Source organism: Anabrus simplex, chromosome X (assembly GCF_040414725.1).
Source record: "Anabrus simplex isolate iqAnaSimp1 chromosome X, ASM4041472v1, whole genome shotgun sequence".
Taxonomy (NCBI): domain Eukaryota; kingdom Metazoa; phylum Arthropoda; class Insecta; order Orthoptera; family Tettigoniidae; genus Anabrus; species Anabrus simplex.
Window position 1 is genome coordinate 154,030,598 of NC_090279.1, and position 21,045 is coordinate 154,051,642.

Below are 21,045 nucleotides of genomic sequence, written 5' to 3' on the forward strand. Positions count from 1 at the left end.
GCAATACTTTAAACTTTTGAAGACTTAAATGTTTCCTCTTTCCTTGAAATCCTGACTATACTCGTATTCTCTATGAACAAATTTTACGGATTTTAAAACTTCACTCCGTTTCCAGAAGCATGACATATAGAACAACATTTAACAGTCTTCAAAAGTTTAAAGTATTCCTCCAGCCAACCAATAGTTGTGTTAAAAACAGTTATACCCATACCTGTTACAGCTAAATTCGTACACGATTGAACCTATGAACATTTTAAACAGACTGCTATTGCAATTGTTGATTGTATTCTATCTCAAGTTTTTTATGTATCACTGTTTTTGTATATGTCTTTCATCTTCGTATTATTTTACGTGATGTCCTATGTAGCTTTTTAGCCAGACCATTTATCAAATGGCAAATGTGTATTGAACAGGTGGATTTTATACAATTAAATTCTTTTAGAATGTTTATCTTAGATTTTTGTAGTCAATACAGAACCAGAATGAAGTTCATTACTTGTAACCAGAATATTTTTAGATGTCTACTCACAAGTTTATCTTTTATATAAGAGGCAACCAAAAAAGTTTCTGCTCTGAGGGCTGTGCAGTCCTGAATCGGCATGCCAAACCCCATGGCGCAACAGTCCCGAAGGACTATGGCCTACCAAGCGACCAGTGCTCAGCCCGAAGACCTGCAGATTACGACGTGTCGTGTGGTCAGCACGACGAATCCTCTCGGCTGTTATTCTTGGCTTTCTAGACCGGGGCACCATCTCACCATCAGATAGCTCTCAATTGTAATCACGTAGGCTGAGTGGACCTCGAACCAGCCCTCAGATGAAGGTAAAAATCCCTGACCTGGCCGGGAATCGAACCCGGGGCCTCAGGGTAAGAGGCAGGCACGCTATCCCTACACCACGGGGCCGGCGATGAATTGGTATGCCAATCAAGCAAAATTGCTGTGAGCATTGAGCAACTCATCCCACCGACGCACCAGGTTGAAGATCCTCATGTGGTAAAACACTGCATTCTGCTGCATGAAGAAGTCCGTAACCGCCTGCTGCATATTCTCGTCCGACAGGAAGCGTCAACAGTTGAAAGCCTTTTCAAGGGGACCACAGGCGTGATAATCGCATGGGGAGAGATCAGGACTATAGGGCGGGTGCTTGAGTGTCTCCCACTTGAGTTGGCCTCCAGGATCGACCGGTGTCTTGTGTCGAAACGCGACCCACACGGAACTTGGTGCACCATTCCACAACAGTGGTTTTCGACAGACATGCTGCCCCATACACAGAGTCTTCATTCTCCGATGGATATTTACCGGTGTTTGTCCTTCGGCAGCCAAGAACAGAATAACAGCACTTTGGTCTGTTTGGATGCATTTGGTAACAACGTCGCCATAGTTAATCTGGCCGCATTTAACGCACGCACCTCGGCACGACATGACTGCCACACTAATCCCTTTGCCTATATGTTCGTGCTTATATACCCGCATCGGAGTAGCGCTACCTTGCATGTCCGCTGCAACACCACCCTCAAACAGAAACTTTTTGATCACACCTTATAATCACAAACTAATACTAACTCAACTCTCAGAAACCCACTGAAATTGAAAGAATTCAGCACAGAACTAACAGTTCCACATGAGAAAAGTAATGTAATGCACAGTGGAGTTCATGAATGTTGTGAAGTGCTGTGAGGAAACAATGTTGTACTTTCAATACGGTAATCTAATTCTTCCTGGCCTTTTACCAAATATATATTGTTTTTATTTTTATATAACTGTTAGGTTCTTCAGTTTGCCAAAACTAATTCTGATTTTAAAAATTTATATACTACCTGAAAAAGAAAAACATGGTAACAGTATTATACGTGAAAAAGGAACAACTTAATTAAAATAGAATGAAAGGTTTCATTCTTGAAAGAACATCATCAGATTCTATCAAATCACATAAATATTTAGAAACTAGCTGATGTACCTGTGATTTGCTACGGGATTCTCAGAAAGACTGACAATGGTTTTTCTAACTGAAGTCAACATAGGTCATTACAAAAACGTCAGTAGGAATGAAGAGATTAAAAGCAATGCTATCATATAAAATACTCGATCAAATGAAAAACCGGACGTTTTATCACTTTTAACAAACAGTACTGCGGTGCCAATCTAATAGTCCAAAGTTCCAGAGCTGGAATGACCAGGCCGCAGACTGCCGTGAACACTCCTCTGCCATTATTCTGTTAAATATGCACACTGTTCACTCCAATCAGTGCCTCAGAGTAGGGTGTGAATAGCTCGAATGCTATGATAATCCAGTGTGTTATGTACCAGTAGTATCAGAAAATTTATGAACCAGGGGAATGGCATGCTAAAGAAGAAAGTCATGTAACTCCCCAGCTACTTCCCATCAATATTCAGGCAGGCTGTTACACTCTGTACGACTGGGCAAGCTGGCCGTGTGGTTAGCGGTGCGCAGCTGTGAGCTTGCACCCGGCAGATAGTGGATTCGAACCCCATTGTCGGCAGCACTGAAGATGGTATTCCGTGGTTTCCCACTTTCACACCAGTCAAATGCTGGGGCTGACCCTTAATTAAGGCCTAAGGCACTCCTAACCCTTTCCTATCCCATCGTCGTCATAAGACCTATCTGTGTCGGTGCGACGTAAAGCAAATAAAAAAACACTCTGTACGCAGCAGTAATCCTATCTACCGGAGATGAGGGGCAACAGAAGACGCAAAGCACATCACAACAAACAATGGTCAATGTAATGAGCTTTCTATATTGTAGGCTTTCACATTTAGTTTTCTTTCTACTCTGTGATTTGTAGAATATTTTATACTGTAAACTGTAGTTCCTTATTCTCCTACTTTACATATCAATTTTCATTAAATTCTGTTTACCCATTTTCTCGTTACTCGGCGTTGATATGGACTTAGTAACAAAAATCCAAAATCATTAATATCTTTGTGATCACAGCCGGTACAGTAACTATGTATAAGACATGAATGATAGGAAATTTAATACTACAGGCTATAGTACTATTACACCTCTAATAAATATTTGAGAATTACATTTTAGGCCTTCCCCTAAACTACCATTTCACTCAGCGTGAATAAAAAAATTTACAGCCCAGATTATAACGACTTATTTCCCGACTTTGCATACCGATTTTCATCGAGATAGTACCACTAATAACAAAAATATCTGAGAATTAAATTTTAGGCCTTCCCCTAAACTACCAATTTTCTCAGCGTGAATACAATTATTGATAGCCTAGATTGAAGCAACTTATTCCCCAACTTTGCATACCGACTTTCTTTAAAATACGACCACTAATAACAAATAGTTGAGAATTCAATTTTAGGCCTTCCCCTAAACTACCATTTCACTCAGCGTGAGTAAAATGATTTATAGCCTAAATTGTAGTGGCTCATCCCCCGAATTCACATACCTATTTTCATTAAATTCTCTTCAGCCGTTTTCTCGTGATGCGTGTACATACATACAGACACAGCCAGGCATCCAGACAGCCAGACATTACAGAAAAGTAAAAAGTGCATTTTCTTGTTACTATGGACATGACCGATACAGAAATACCGTTCTTTTCAAATTCTGAGCAATGTACAGACAAAACTCTTATTTCATATATACAGATGTATAAACATGTATAGTACACGAACCTTTTCTTGATTTCAAGTTCCCATTCAGCACTAGGGAGCTCAGGTATCAAAAGTTTCGAGTATTATATGCTTATTTCTGTTTAAATACTTAGGAAGTTGAAATCTGGTGGTGATGATGTTGTTTGTTGTTTGAAGGGGCCTGACATCTAGGTCATCGGCCTCTAATGGTACGAAATGAGACAAAATGTAATGACAATTTTAAAGTCCAAAATTCATTCATTGACCAGAATTCAAAACGTGATGATAAAGAATGAATGGATGAATGTGAATTTAAAATAATCAGCGGATCCACAATCACAATACTGAATAATTCCAAAATCTACCCACTGACTAGAATTCAAAAAGACAACAATGAACAATGAGTATGAACTTAAAACAATCAGTGGATCCGACCTGCAATGCCCCACCTTCCCAGAAACTTATCTTAAAACAATAGTATTACTGATGACAGGAACTGCTTCCAAAGCACAATACTGAATCGATGATGCTTGTTGTCTAAAGGGGTCCAAAATCCAAGGTCAATGGCCTCTCATAATGGTACTTATCGCTAGTCAAATAGAACCATGCTCTTTACCATGCTACGGTACTAATCAAAAGTAGTGTAGACACATGGTGTTCCACACATAATGGTACTACTCACAAGCATTGCATGCCGCATAGGTAACGCAGACCTAGGGTGTTTCTCGCATAATGACGCCACTCATAGGCAACGCAAACCCACGGTGTTCCTCATCGAAGTCTACTAATCACAGGAACTCGTACTATCCCACGGTGTTGCTCACATAGTAGGTACTAATCACAGGCAACGCATACCCATGGTGTCGTTCATATAGTGATACTAATCACAGATGCTTTAAACGCTCAGTGAACCACTCTCTGCTGCTACTAATCACAAACCTATTGTGGGTTTTTTTTCTGAACCATAAGCGACTCCAGTGCAGATGTGCTAAATGAAGGCACTTCTTTCTCAATTTTTCTCTCAACTGTCAGGTACACTTAACACAGCAAATACAACATTACTGAAGGATTTATAGTGGAGAAGAGCAGTGCCTGAACTCCTTCAATCAGAATGAATTTTACAACGCTTATGGGTCGCAAAAGGAAGTCACGATCGAGTATCGTTTCCAACTCACAAGCATTGAAACTAGGACGATTTAGGAGAAAGGCTCAAAAGGATTGAACTTTTCCCTTCTCGTTTTTCTGTAGAAAATTATTTTTTCGTGATAATGTCAGCTTTTCCGTTATAATTTCCCCTTTGAACATAATTCTGTAATCATGAGGTGAAATAATTGCAGATAATCCATAATAGTTGGCACCTTGGTGGAAGGGGTCTGAAATTTTGAAAAATGAAGGTAACAGTCAAAGAAAGACAGGGCCATGATGAGCGTGAAAATGAAAGACAGCCCTCTGAACCCAACAGTGTCGGGGTCGGAAGAGAACAAGAGTGACCATGGGAGGTCGGACAGGATAGATGAAAGTGAGGAGCTTGGCACAAGTAAATGGAACCAATGCCAGGACTTGACTAAAAGCCCCGTGGTCGCCAACCCACGTTACCAAATTAAGAGCCCCTGAGGCCCCATTTAGTCATCTTTTATGACAGGCAGGGGATACTGTGGGTGTTGTACTACTGTTCCCATTGGGCTCCAAGCCAGTGCCTTGACAGTCTAAACCACTCAGTCCGGCTTGGAGAGGAGAGTAATATAGTAAAACCCCATTATAATGGAAGGAGGAGGTCATGTTCAACAGTACTGATCAACACATGGGTGACGGGCCCCGAGAAATCTCGTAGTACGCTCGCCAGCGGTAGGTGACGGGCCCCGAGAAATCTCGGTTTTATTCACGACGTGGTTTTCGCTCTTCCTGTGACATCTCTTGACCATATATTGAACTATTTTGGACTTGCACATTGAGTAGAATAAATCCTAGACGTATATCTGCCACTTTTATTTCATTCACGGCCTCTTTTATTCTTTGATTTAGTTTCAAAACGTCGACTTTCTTTCTGCCGGTTCAGTCAATGACAAGATGGAGCGCCCGCGGAATACGGTGTTAGATGACGATATTTTAGAAGAATTATATGCCGATGATCGTTCAAATGGATATAGTGATAATGAATTAGTGGAAACTGAATGTCAGAGTGATAGTGGAAGTGATATTCAAGCCTCTACACGCCGAAATATACCTAGTGTGCTTATTTATTCAAGTGACTGACGATGACAACGATGTAAACATTAATTATAGGTTAGAAATTAACGCTGAAGATGGTTTTGTAAAGGCAGATCCACCAACATTAAAGACAAAATCTTCATTGGTTTAATATTTATGTACATTCTTATAATCAAGTGCACCCTAGTATGCTTAGTAGAAAAATGTCCGGTCCACAGGGTATGTGACAAGCTCAAGCATCCGGTCAGCAATGTGTTAATTTGTCCTATTCTGAAGCTATTCTTAAGTAATTCAAGCACATCTCTCTATATCCTTTTTGTCTGTTAAAAATGTTGTGTAACTGTTATACTGATTTTTTGAAAATGAATATTTTTGGACAATTTTTGAATGAAATTATTCTATTATTTGCCTAATAGGGGACAGGTTAAACATGTTATTTAAAGTGTGTGATGAGTTGGATTCATAACATACGTCACCAGTTAGCACCTTGCAAGAAATTTGAAAACTAAAGGAAGAGCTTGATGAGGACTACATGAAGGTACTAATAAGAAGGTGAAGGGATACGAAACAGAGAGGACTGGGATGGAAGTGGCCAGGGCACAATCACAACATTTGTCTGGGGTGAAAATGGAAAACCATATTCAGGCTTGATCATAGCGAGGTTCAAAATGCTTGTGTTACAAACCGAGGAATTGAATTTTTCTGTCTATTTTTGTTAGTAGACAGAATAATATCATGAAACCACATTATGCACTAATTCAAGTGCATATCTTGATTTGCAGTACTGAATTTTTTAAAACTGCAAATTTTCGAGCACTTATGGATGATGAAAAAATGAATACCCAAGAGCAATTTTTCTATTTTTCTGATATGGGAAGGGTTCAACATGTTAACAGCAGGTGATTAGCTGGATTCATAACAAACTGGACCACCAGTTAGTAGCTTACTAATAAAGGGACGATCCTTATTAATACAAGATGAAAGACCTAACGAAATGGTGTGGGTTTAGCCAAATCAATTTTATAAATGCCCTAACAATGACTATAATAAATGTATATGTCGTAGCAGAGCTACTGACCTGTCAGCTGTGCACTTCGTCTTGCAGGAGTTGCTGGGACCGCATAGCGCGCGCCTGCCTCATGCGTAGTCGTCCCTCTTCTCTTCTTTTCTCAATCTGCTCCGGTGTCAGACCGGCTCGGACTTGCCTCATGTACATCCTTCCTCTTTCTCTTCTCCTCTCCACTTCGTCCTGGGACAGATTGGCTCGAACTTCCCGCATGCGTAACCGTTTCTGTTCCCTCTGTCTCTCGCGCTCCTCCTCTGAGAGAGATGCTCGTATCTCCCTCATGTACAACTTCCATCGTTCCTTTCTGTCCTCGTCCTTATCCTCAAAGTACTTACTTCGAATCTCACAGGTCTCTAGATCTTCTATGCTCGAGTTCTCCTCCTCTTCGTCGACTTTCTCTTTATTACAGAAGTACCTGCTCTGCATCTCCGTCTCTATTTCAGACAATGCTCGGATCACTCTCTTCCTCAGTCTATCCTGAGCCTTCTGCTGGTCCATTTCTTCGGGTGTTTTCGAGGCACGTACGCGCCTCATCCGTAACCTTTGCCGCTCCTTCCGCCTCTCTCGTTCTTCCTCCGACTGGAACATACGAGCGTACCTGGCCCTCAACCTCGCCTGTTCTCTTCGCAGAGCAGCTTCTTCTTCCGTTTCAGATGCTCTAAGTTTCCTCATCAAGATTCTCTTCTGCTCCCTTCGAAACTCGTCTCGCTCGGAAGTTTCGTCGAAGAGGTCAACCGCCCGTCCTGACTTTGGTCTCAGGTCCCTGGCAATGAAATAAAATAGACCATCATTATTTTCATGATCCACAGCATATCCACATCATCTCTCATTTGTTCTATAGTGGAACTGTTCACTGTTTCTGTCAGGTCAGATGTCAATAAATAGAATGGTGCAAGAGCATCCTTTTCACCTGCTCATAACTGGAATATTTCACTTGTGTCTTAGGGCAGTTTAATTTTCAGTAACAAACTTCTTGCTTTTACAGCAAATGGCACATCTCAGTGTACTTCAATGTTGATTTTCAAATGACCTAAAAAGCATTTCCAAATTCTGGTGGATTTTGAGTAAAAATTTCTTGATTTTTAAAGACTCATTTTAGCCACTAAGATAGTTTACAAAGTTTGGAAGGCAAGGATTAAATACATGTGTACAAAGCTAATTTATATTAAGATCTTTAATAAAGCTCAAACATTTCTATACCTTCTACACCTTCACACATGACTTTGCTGTAAATATTGTTGAGAAGGTGGACAGCGGAGAAGGTGGACTTTGGTACGGTGGAGCTGGCGGAAGGGGCAAACCCGTAGCGCCTGTACTCCAGAGGAGCGGCTACGAAAGGTGTCTCATTCCATGTTAGGGGCGGCCTAATTTTGAACCTGGCAGTAGGTATAAAATTCCTTTGGGTGTGGCGAGCCCATCGTAACAATAGCCTATATGGACAAAGCAGATATGGTGCCTCGGAAAAGGTTATGTTTTATTATATATATAAATGATAAGAGCAAAGGAGTGGAATCAGAGGTAAGGCTTTTTGCGGATGATATTATACTCTATAGAGTAATAAATAAGTTACAAGATTGTGAGCAACTGCAAAATGACCTCAATAATGTTGTGAGATGGACAGTAGGGAATGGTATGATGATAAACGGGATTAAAAGTCAGCTTGTGAGTTTCACAAATAGGAGAAGTTCTCTCACTTTTAATTACTGCGTTGATGGGGTGAAAGTTCCTTTTGGGGATCATTGTTAAGTACCTGGGTGTTAATATAAGGAAAGATCATCATTGGGGTAATCACATAAATGGGATTGTAAATAAAGGATACAGATCTCTGCACATGGTTATGAGGGTGTTTAGGGGTTGTAGTAAGGATGCAAAGGAGAGGGCATATAAGTCTCTGGTAAGACCCCAACTAGAGTATGGTTCCAGTGCATGGGACCCTCACCAGGATTACTTGATTCAAGAACTGGAAAAAATACAAACAGCAGCACGATTTGTTCTGGGTGATTTCCGACAAAAGAGTAGCATTACAAAAATGTTGCAAAGTTTGGGCTGGGAAGAACTGGGAGAAGGGAGATGAGCTGCTCGACTGAGTGGTATGTCTCAGTTTACAAAAGGAGTACATACAATCTTGTATTGAATAGGTTGAACAATATATGTACAATCAGATAGTACTGTATTGAATAGAATAGGTTGAACAATAATGTACAATCAGATTGTATTGAATAGGTTGAACAATATATGTACTCCTTTTGTAAACTAAGTGAGGTTGCTGTTTTCAATACGGACCAAAAATGAGAGTGATGACTTGTAATGAGTGGTATGTTCCGAGCTGTCAGCGGAGAAATGGCGTGGAATGACATTAGTAGACTAATAAGTTTGAGTGGCGTCTTTAAAAGTAGGAAAGATCACAATATGAAGATAAAGTTGGAATACAAGAGTACAAATTGGGTCAAATATTCATTTATAGGAAGGGGAGTTAGGGATTGGAATAACTTACCAAGGGATATGTTCAATAAATTTCCAATGTCATTGAAATCATTTTAAAAAAGGCTAGGAAAACAACAGATAGGGAATCTGCCACCTGGGTGACTGCCATAAATGGAGATCAGTACTGACTGACTGAATACAGGCTGTGAAAGCATCAATGGCAATAATAATAATAATAATAATAATAATAATAATAATATAGGCGTAGGGACGTGGCGCCCCCATCGCCCAGTGGGAAACCACTGCAATCAGCCACCCGAATACCGGCGGGAGAACCGAAGCATGGGGTATGGAGGAAATGCCATCCTGAGTCAAACATCAGGCTCTCTCCAAGGCTTACAACCTTGGAAGTAACTTGGTCGATGTAAAACTACACCGACCCCAAACTACAGGTTTTCAACTGCAAAGCATGGAGGAAAATTCAACAGGAAATTGTACCCCAGGTGGTAACCAATCCACCGTCGCCTTGAGTGACGCAAGCAGGCCTTCGGATTCTGGGGAGCCTGCACCTACATGCAAGGAGGTATTGGAGACTCCTAGGAACAAAATCAGCCACAAACACAGAAATTTTTTTACTACCTTCAATGCCAACTCCCTCTTGAAAGTTGGTAAACTCAAACATCTTACGGATGTCCTCTCCCATCATGAAATCCTAATTACAGCAATTCAAGAGTCAAGCTTTTACTGATGAACATGCGTTTGAATCACAAGGTTATAGAATATTCAAAGGGAAAACTGGCAAACGTGCGATGAAAACTGTTCCACACCTTGGCACAGGATTTATTGTCAGCAGGAAAATTATTGATTCAGTCACTGATTTCAGCTCTCCTAACAGCAGGGTCTCGATGCTTAGCTTTTGGAGTATGAACAACGTACACACGCTTGTGAAGGTACATGCGCCAATCAACCAGGCAAACAAGAAAGACCCAGAAGGAACAGACAAATTCTGGGAGGACCTGGAAGATGTTATATCAAAAATTCCTGACAAACACACAATCATTTTGCTTGAAGACTTCAATGCCCAGATTGGCAAAGAAAGGAAATTCCAAAATATCGTTGGAAACTATACAGCCCACAGACGAACCAACCGAAATGGGGAAAGGCTTATAGAGCTTTGTAAGGCATTCAATCTTGTTCTTAAGTCAACAGCCTTCAAACATCTACCAAGAAAACAAAAGACATGGATATCACCAAATCCTCACTTGGGAGAATTTCAAATAGATCATGTTGCCATTGCACGAAAAGCAACACAAGAGATCCAAAATGTTAAAGTCCTGAGAAGTGCTAACCTTGACTCAGACCACTATCTATCCAAGATCAAAATTAAGCTTCATCCAAGAAACACCAAAAGAGTTAAGATAAAGAAAACTAGCAAATTTGATACAGAAAAGCTGAAAACCAGCGAAAAATTCACTCAGAAACTTCAGTCTTTGGACACAGAAAATTGGGAACAACTGAAAAATGCCATTGTTGAAACGGCTGAGGAGACAGTATTGCTAAAGAAACCAAAGAAGCATCCGTGGTGGACTCAAGAATGTAATGAAGCCATAACATAAAGACAAATCGCTTGGCAAAGATGGAATTCCCTGAAGAATCCAGAAAGGTATGAAGACTTTCTGGAGGCTAGGAAACATGCAGTGAAAGTGATCCGCCAAGTAAAGCGTGCATTTGACAAAAACCAACTGACACAGATCGAGCAGGATTTCAATAAGAATAATACTAGGGATTTCTATAGAACCTTCAAACACAACCTCGCCAAGTACACCCCACCAAGTCTACATTTCCGAGATCACAATGGAAAAGTTGCCTACAACGACAAGGATAACTGCCAAATCTTGGCTAAATATTCTAAATCTCTTAACTGCGAAGAACCAGAATCAGAATTCACCTTTGAAGAATCCAGACATCCCAACCCAGACTCTTCTCCCCCACAAAAGAGGAAATCAAACAGATAATTACATCATTAAAGAACAACAAAGCACCTGGAGAAGATGCGATAATTGCTGAACTCTGGAAGGCTGCAGGTGAAAAGGCGATCGATAAACTGAGATGTTGATAATATACGAAACATGTACCACTTTTAATAATAATGTTATTTGTTTTACGTCCTATTAACTACTATTTAAGGTCTTCGGAGACGCCGAGGTGCCGGAATTTAGTCCCGCAGGAGTTCTTTTACGTGCCAGTAAATCTACCGACACGGGCCTGTCGTATTTGAGCACCTTCAAATACCACCGGGCTGAGCCAGGATCGAACCTGCCAAGTTGGGGTTAGAAGGCCAGCGCCTTAACCGTCTGAGCCACTCAGCCCGGCTGTACCACTTTTGACCTTTAAAATTGCCTTAAGCAATCATTGTATCGACTAGGTGGAAAATAAATAAATTCTTAATTGTGAATCTAAACTGAGATCATTCGCGAGATCTGGGAAACAGAGAAGATCCCCAATGATTGGACAGCAGCCCTGATTCATCCCCTACATAAGAAAGGTGACAAAAGAGATGTTAACAACTATCGCGGCTTCTCCCTTCTCGCAGTAACATACAAAATTCTCTCCAAAGCCCTTCAAACTCGGGCAGAAGAGCAACTTGATTCACAGTTGGGTGAATACCAAGGAGGCTTTAGAAAAGGACGATCTTGTGCAGAGCAGATCATGAACCTTAATTCTGTCCTGTCGTACCTAAAATCCAGGAATAAGAATTTTGTAGTTACTTTCGTTGACTTCCAAAAAGCCTACGACTCCATAGATCGACACTCCTCCGCATTCTGAAGGAAATGGGCTTAGATAACAAAACGAGAGCTATCATTCAACAGACCTTAACCAGCACTACGTCCAGGGTGAAATTTCAAACGTCTTTGAAATCAAGACTGGTGTTAGGCAAGGGGATGGACTATCACCGCTTCTCTTCAACTGCGCTCTGGAGAAAATCATTCGGGAATGGGCGCAAGGAGATGTGCAAGGAAGAGGTTGAGAATGGCCTTAGAATAGGATATAAGAAAGATGATCTTATCATAGATTGCCTAGCTTTTGCAGATGACCTAGCGATCTTTTCTGATTCCCTAGATACTGCTGAAAAACAAATTAACCAACTGAGAATCCAAGCAGCAAAAGCTGGCCTCCAAATCTCTTTCCAAAAAACAGAGTTTATAACCAACATCAAGCCAGCTCCCAGAGAGCTCATTGTGGAACAGGGAAAAATCAAGCAGGTGGAAAAGTTTAAGTACTTAGGCGAGTGGATAGTACCTAACAACTCTGAGAAAGAAGCAATCATGTGCAGAATCAACAATATGGAGGTGGCATATCAGCTGACTAGGAATGTCTACAACAAAAGATCAGTGTCCATCAACGCCAAGTTTAGGCATTATTGTTCGGTTGTACGCCCGGAAGCACTGTACGCAGCAGAATGCCTTGCAATGAACAGAAAAGGTCTGATGGAGAAGCTAGAAGCTAAAGAAAGAAAAATCCTGAGAAAGATTCCTGGACCAATCAAAGAAAATGGTGAGTACAGGAGACGACACAACAGCGATCTGTACCAGCATATGGAGAGGATAAGGAACACTATTCGGAAAAGGAGGATTAATTTTTATGGCCATATAGCACGCATGAGCACACAGAGACAGACCAATAGGATCTTTCTTAACAAGAAAACCAAGGGACCCTGGTTTATCGAAGTTGAAAAAGACCTTCAAGAAATAGGAATCACACTCTAAGACATCCAGAAACGTGCTCCTCTCCACAAAAAGCTCCAGGGATACAAGAGGTTCCAAGAAAGGCCAAAGTTGAAAACAGGCAAGAAGTGGACTGATGAAAGAAAGGAGGCTCACAGAACGAGAATGTGTGAGTACTGGGGAAGAATTAAAGCTCAAGGATGCAAACGGTTGAAATAACGTGGTCCACAGCAGGCCAAAACGAAATAATAATAATAATAATAATAATAATAATAATAATAATAATCACAATTTAACAGTAATGACAGTCACAGTTTAAATGGAGAGTAAATATTTCATATACTAGTTTGTAACTGACGAGGCCAACGTCACGCTCCATTATTCATCTGGTATGGCGTTCCATACCCACTGTGAAGGAGTGGGAGTACCATTTGGTGGTGTGTGCGGGGATGGACAGAATGTTCCTGTTGTGGGAGCGGGTGTTGAGTTGGTGAGTCTCTGAGAGCTTGGTAAACCTGGATGCTAGGTACCAAGGTGCAAGTTCTTAGAATATTGTGTAGATGCCACTGGGCATGAAGTTGTCTTCACGTTTGAAGGTATAGCAAGAATTTTGAGTTTTCTGTAGTCTACTGGCTAGGTGAGAAATTCAGTATATACAAGATCACAGTAATCAAATAAGGGCATTATTAGAGTTTTGATTGAGTTAATTGAGTTAACTGTAAATTGTGTGAGCTGATTATAAGCATAAAAACTTTTCTGAACCCTCCTGAAATCTATTGAGTGGTGGTTGTACGCCTTGCTGATCATTAAACTCAGTGGAGCGGTATTACCTTACGATCTTTACCTGTCCTGGCTACATTACACCAGGCAATGCTATCGGTATGGCGACTTATAGTGGCTCTGGAGGAAAAAACAATTTGAAGGATTCAGCTGAAAACTATATTGTGCATATGTTGTTAGATTCAGAAGACAGTGATGCTGATAGTGACAGTCATTTTAGTGATCCGAGTGGTGGCAATGGTGCAGAAGATGGCACAGGTGATATTGACAGAGATATTCAAACAGAGTTAGCAGAGTTTGGAATAGCACGAAAAGTTCTTAATTATGTCTTAAGTTTTTAATTATGTGACTCAATTTCTATGACAATCTAGTTTCTCAATTTTTCCTTTTAGGCCTATTTTTACATCTATTGGCAAAACCGGGTGCCTGGTAAATGCATTTTTCGAGCAAGTTCCTCCAACTCATCATGTAACGTTATCAACCATCAATAGAAGAGACTTGAAATTAATTTCTCTGAGATCTACACTCTAAAAAACTTGTTCAACAGCAATATCACGTAATTGAAAACTTGTAATGCGTGCAAGTAGTCTCCAAGTCCTAAACACATGTTTTAGATGTGGATTCAGAATTCACTGTACATATTTTAAACTCATCTGTACGTTAACATTCGACATGGTATTGTATTTTAACCTAATTACCATTGACTGAATCGCCAGTCGAATCACTTTTTATTCATCAAGTGTTCTATATTATCTTTGTTCCAATTAATTTTATCTTTCGCTAATTAGCTGATTATGTCCCAAATGTGGACGAAACATGTCCTATTTTAATAAGTATATGTTATTTTGAAATGAATAAAATAACTTGGGACTGAATTAACTCCTTCAGGGTAACATAGAAAGTTCCCTAAAAAAGGCAAAAATTAAAATAAAGTCCATCATAGTCAATACAATTTTCTAATTTTATATTTTCACATATTCCGACCTTCATTATGCCATCATCCGCCAGATATTGAAATACAATGAACAGACAAAATTGTGAGGAAAAATTACTTTAGAAATGCTCAACTTGATACAAGAAATCCATTAACAATGGTATAATGAGCTTCGTAATGAAACATGTTTGGGCTTTTATTCTTAGAAAACCGAACTCTGAATGTCTCCTTAAAATGGTGAAGAAAAGTACAATCTTATTTGAGAAAATGTCTCTACATCTGAATTGGAACAAAATCACAGAATTAAAAATAATAATGTTATTGGCTTTACGTCCCACCAACTACTTTCTCGGTTTTTGGAGACAGAGGTGAAGAATTTTTTCCTGCAGGAGTTCTTTTACATGCCAGTAAATTTAAGGACAAGACACTGACGTATCTGAGCACCTTCAAATACCACTGGACTGAGCCAGAATCAAACACCTGTCAAATTGGGATCAGAAGGCCAGCGCCTCAACTGCCTGACCCACTCAGCCAGGCAATGATACAACTGAAACTGTTTAAAAATAATCAAGAAACGGTTATGTAAGAAATGTTCCTCTTGAAGTAAAAAATCCATTAAAAGTGGTATAATCAGCTTCGTAAAAAAACATATGCCTGAGCACTCATTCTTAGAAAACCATCGCTTGGAATGTCTACTTAAAATGTTGAATAACAGTTCAATCCTGTCTAGGAAAATATTTCTACATCTGAATTGGAGAGAAATGACTGAATAATTAAAAATATGTAGTAACACACAATTATTGTATTGCCTAACATTTTTAATCTTTACCTTTTTTTCAAGGAAATTTTGTATGTTATATATGCTATCAACACGGAACATTATGAATATGAAATCCATAAACTGTAATGTAATCCTTTACGACAGTGTATTACCATGGGAGTGACAGGATTCACTTCCTAACCCTTTGCCACAGTAGGCTATCAGTTGACCTGGTGCCTTAAACAGCTACTAAAGTCCCTGATGTTAAAACAGTCACAACTAGATAACAAGATGTCAGACAATTACTGAACAATGAAGGTGTGGCTCACCTGCTACATTCTCCATTACTTGGCTTTACCTCCATGTCTTGTGAACTTTCGCAAAGACCCTGGAAGGAAGAAAAACAGTCATAAGTGATTACAACATAAATACAGTTATACGAAAAATGGAAACTGATGGCTTTATATCCAAGTTCAAAACACGACAGTGTTCAGTGTGTACAGTAACCTAACAAGCGAACTGTAGTGTCAGTAAGAAATGTATATGATTCAAGTCTATTTACATTCAGCTGTAAAAAGAGAAACAAAATACAGCAGAATTTGCGGTTACAGCGACAACTTTTCAAAATCGTGAGGTATTCTGCGGTACCAACATATTCCTGATAAGCAGAGGCATGAAAATATTGCATCTGTGATAAACGCATGAAAATAAAATTCACGATACTTGTGCCTTTTCTCACTTTTTTTCTTGAGTCTCGTAATTTCACCCCTGTAAGACCAGTTGCATTATTGCGAATTAACGCTATAAGTGTATATTATGTCAATAAACTGTATTGGCAGTGAAATAAGAGAGATTCCAAAGAATGCATAATATTTTCATGTAGATTACATCTATAGTTTTAGGACCGTACCTGGACACGTGAGAGTTAGAAAACACAGAAACATTTAAAATCAAAATAATCTTTAGAGAACAGGTACGACAAGAGAACGAATGTACTCAGCAAGAAGAGTGACCTTGCGCCACCATCTTGCACTAAAACTTTCGTATCGCGCTGCTAGCAGTTAGTGTAGCTCTGGACACCAGCATCGTAACACGTCATGTGAGGTATCATTTTATTCATCTTGGCAAGTTCTACACATATACAGCATAAAAAAAGTTAATATTTGAGAATACTGTGGCGCAAAAAAGTGCAAACATTTTATCAAAATGTCTCAAAATATGGACAATAAATGGTAGTCATCAAAAATTCAATGGCTTATTAGAATTCCAAAGAATTCCTTAATTTTTTCCTTGCTAGTTGCTTTACATCGCACCGACAAAGATAGGTCTTATGGCGACGATGGGACAGGAAAGGTCTAGGAGTGGGAAAGAAGCGGCCGTGGCCTTAATTAAGGTACAGCCCCAGCATTTGCCTGGTATGAAAATGGGAAACCACGGAAAACCATATTCAGGGCTGCCGACAATGGGGTTCGAACCTACTATCTCCCGAATACTGGATACTGGCCGCACTTAAGCGGCTGCAGCTATCGAGCTTGGTGTGTACCTTAATTAAGGCCACGACTAATTCCTTACCACTCCTAGCCCTTTCCTATCCCATCATCGCCATAAGAGCTATCTGCGTCGGTGAGGCGTAAACCAAATTGTGAGGGGAAAAAAAAAAAAAATTCAAACCCACAGTAACAAGATACTTAAGTTTGATAAAACCTACCATACAGTAAGTATTCTATGACAAAACATACAGCCATTACCTCAGCAGTGGTAGTGGTGATTATTTTAAGGGGAAGTACAACTAGGCTCTATATAACACTAATCAGAGAGAACAAATGGAAGGGATTCGACACTTCAAAATTTCAACTGTAATGTATTTTCTATGTATGAACTAAGGCTGAAGATGACCCAATACAATAGGGTTGAAACTAGTCCCGGTATGTAATAAATAATATCAAAATCCCACCCTTGTTGATAGTGATCAATCGTCAATACGGACCAAAATTAAATTAATTTCATATGAGACAATGCTGTCAAGTCGACACAGCTCTGAAACAATTTGAAAGGAAGAATATGACTTGTAGAGCTGCTGTTTGGTGCCATCTATATTTTTTTCGGGAACTATATGAACCAAATCTTATACTGCAGTGCCGATCAATGCACATTGTATGTTTATTTCATAGCAACAACGATGAAAACTAGAGAATGTATGCAGTGCGGGCTTCGTTCTCCGGAATAAAGGACACAGCCCATGCAGCCTTCGACCTCAATGTGTTAATCTGTAGGCCTTCTGCATATTAGAAGCATTTGGCGATCCGTGTTTGTCATAAGATGACAGAAGAATGGTCGCATTGGGCCACACAGGTCATGTCTCGAAAACATACTGTCATATTTGGTAGGTTCCTGGTCAACTTCAGTTTCCTCAACTCGTACAATATAAATTTATGGACAATGTTAAGTTCAACTGATTTAATTTAACACACACATGGAGTGAGGGTATAAAAACTACTGGTCCATCTATTCTAGTAGCGATACAAATGTGGTCATCTAAGTGTTCACTATATAAACAATTACAATGCCATGAATTAAGCCTTACCTGAACACCATTCTCTTCAGAGCCTGATTCATTTTTCATACGGGATTGGTCAGATCCGTCACCGACTTCAGACTCCTAAAACAAACATAATAGTCCTAGTTCAGAAATACAACTAGTACACTGCAGCCACTGGAAAAAAAAAAAAAAAAAAGCAATATTACACCAACACCATGACCCTGACTTAATAGGAAAACACAATTTACTTACAGGCTACTAAGGGAAGAGGGAGCATTAGAAAGAGGAAAAAGGATAAACATGAAACTTGAGTACAAAGAACCTTCACATTTTCACATATACAGACTGTGCGAGAAGTCCCTTAGGTCAAAACAATGTATTGTACAGTGGAGTACTTGAATATAAAAACTACGAGTGGGGTTCAATATATAATGCAACACATTATATTTCTTGGCCAATTCCAGTTTTAAAAAATTAGAATTTTGTTTGGGACATCTTTGAATATTCTCGCTTCATCTCTTAGAATTTCATTGATTTCCAAAACGTGGCAGCGCTATATTAGCCTTCAAAATGGCGTGTGTAACGGAGGTGCGTACCAAACAGAAACCAGTTATTGAGTTTCTTTTGGCGGAAAACCAGAGCATCCCAGATATTCAGAGGCGCTTGCAGAATGTCTACAGAGACCTGGCAGTGGAGAAAAACATGGAAAGTCGTTGGGAGAGGCATGTTTCATCATCACAACAAGGTCGAGCAAACCTGTCTGATCTCTCACGTGCCAGCCGGCTACACACAGCTGTGACGCCTGCAAAGTTGGAACGTGCGGACACCCTTATTTGAGGAGACCGACGGATCACAGTCAAACACCTCGCTGCTGAACTTGACATCTCTGTTGGTAGTGCTAACACACTTATCCACCAGATGGAGTATTCAAAGCTTCGCTCCTGCTGGGTTCCTCGACACCTAACTGAAAATATAGACGTGAATCAACATCTACATCATCTGACAGCCAAGCAGGCATCAATTTTTGGTAAAGAGATTAAATCTCTCATAGTGCATTGGCACTGCCTGTGGCTCCATGGTGTACACTAGCCAGCATCTTGGTAGGTGTGCTAGGTACCAACTGATGAGCCCAACCTAGCACACATGGGCGAAATGCTGGCTACCAGAAATGAGTTAGCTGGAAAATTTATAATGTCCAATAACAGACCATTTATATTGGTATTACCTCATGGAAGACCATAAAGAGCAAAGAAGAAACATCTGTATGGAATTGCTTGCTCGTTATGAGTATACCTCGGATTTGTAGGTGGTAATAGGTTAGAATGGAAAGTAATTTGGTTTGTAAGAAGTGTCATGCAACCCGTTGTACCATAATGTAGGAAGAGTAGCATAAATTCAAGGAGTTCTATAGGCTGTACCCCTAATATCTATGCAAATCTCATAGCATAACCGTTGTACAGTGTAGGATATACTTGTTACTGGCTTAAGTAAGTTTGCATTCCAACCTATCAGCACCTAATAATCCGGACTCTAGTTATGAGGCTGACTGTGACAATTTCTTTTCAAACATTGTCACAGGCGATGAAACATGAATTCAACACTTTGAACCGGAAACAAAACCGCAATCCAACACCAACTCTCCCATGAACAAAAAGTTAAAAACCATACCCTCAGCTGGTATAATTATGGTTATGGTCTTCTGGGACTTTGAAGGGGTTATTCTATTCGATGTCCCCCCTCGTATGAAACAATCAACTCTGAAGTGTATTATGCTACTCTAAGGAAATTAAAGAAACTACTTCAGGGTGTTTGTAGCCACAAAAATGCAAACAAACTTCTTTTCCAAGACGACCTCACACAAGTCTGCACACCCGACAGTTCACGAAACTTCAGTGGACTGTTCTTCCTCATCCACTTTACAGCCCGGATCTTGCGCCTTCTGCCTTCCATCTGTTTGGTCCAATGAAGGATGCAATCCACAGGAAGCACTACATGGGTGACAAGGAAGTTATTGATGCAGCATGACATTGGCTCCAATATCGACCAGTTGAGTGTTATTATGCAGGCATACTGGACCTCACATTACGGTGGTGTAAGGCCGTAAAATTGAGCGGAGATTAAGTTGAAAAATAGGGTATTGTAGCAAAAGGATTGGGAAATAACAGGGGGTATTTGAATCCTCAATAAAACCAACCTGCTTTTAGAAAAAGAACGTGTTGCATTATATACTGAATTCCCTTCGTATGTATGCAGCACATTTGTATGTGCACTATTGTGCATTACACAGAGTTCTATTCATCTCCAGGTCTTCATTGCCATCTTATGGAGCATCTCAGAAGTACGAAAGGCTTCCTCCACAGTTTCGCGTAATTCTTCACTAGTTCTTGCCCTTACGTGCACACTGGTGTCAAGTTAACCACTCGCAAGTGGGTGAGAGTAATTTTTGAGGCTTGGACCAACTAAAAGATGCAAGCTACCTTTTCTTGACTCTGATAGTGGAAGCCATTTCACTTCAGTTTCAACTTAATCTATAACTGCAAAGGTTCTTCAGTCTGTCAAAACTAATTCATCAGAATGTTGGCCGGCGGTAGATAGCGTGCCAGAAGCCAGGATTCAATACCTCTCCGCAGTATTCATATGGAGTGAGGGCATATGACATTGTTGATAGCAATCCACCTGTCGAATGGTGGCGTTAAGCCTTGAACAGACTCCTTGGTGCTGTGCTATTCGACCTGACTATAATTAGACAGCCAGATTGTTTCTCTTAACCCATATACAGAAAACCTACGGAAACTGCCAGTAACATCCAAAGGATTCCCTAAATCCTCAACCTCATAAAAAAAGCCATTATTATAACATGGTCAACAGAGTCTTCGCTATTCCTTTATTTAGGAAATACCTCGGAAAAGAATTAAATATTATCCGCATAATAGCCAAGAACAATGGATATAATGAACAGTTTATTAGCAAAATAATCAATAAAATCAGTGGAC

At 40.0% G+C, this 21,045-nt stretch overlaps 1 protein-coding gene across 4 annotated transcripts in view; it reads right to left on the reverse strand.

Annotated features, from left to right (window-relative positions):
• LOC136886130 (zinc finger protein OZF) overlaps positions 1-21,045 on the reverse strand; it is a 52,179-nt gene that overhangs the window by 2,017 nt on the left and 29,117 nt on the right. For 3 of the 4 annotated variants that reach the window (XM_068230673.1, XM_068230671.1, XM_068230672.1), the window contains exons 4-5: positions 18,098-18,172; positions 15,843-15,901 (exon numbers count right to left, since the gene is read on the reverse strand). In XM_068230673.1, the coding sequence (XP_068086774.1) occupies positions 15,843-15,901; positions 18,098-18,172 (134 nt within the window). Of the gene's footprint in view, positions 1-6,902; positions 7,654-15,842; positions 15,902-18,097; positions 18,173-21,045 lie in introns of all 4 variants that reach the window. The other variant, XM_067158879.2, reaches the window with a different exon arrangement.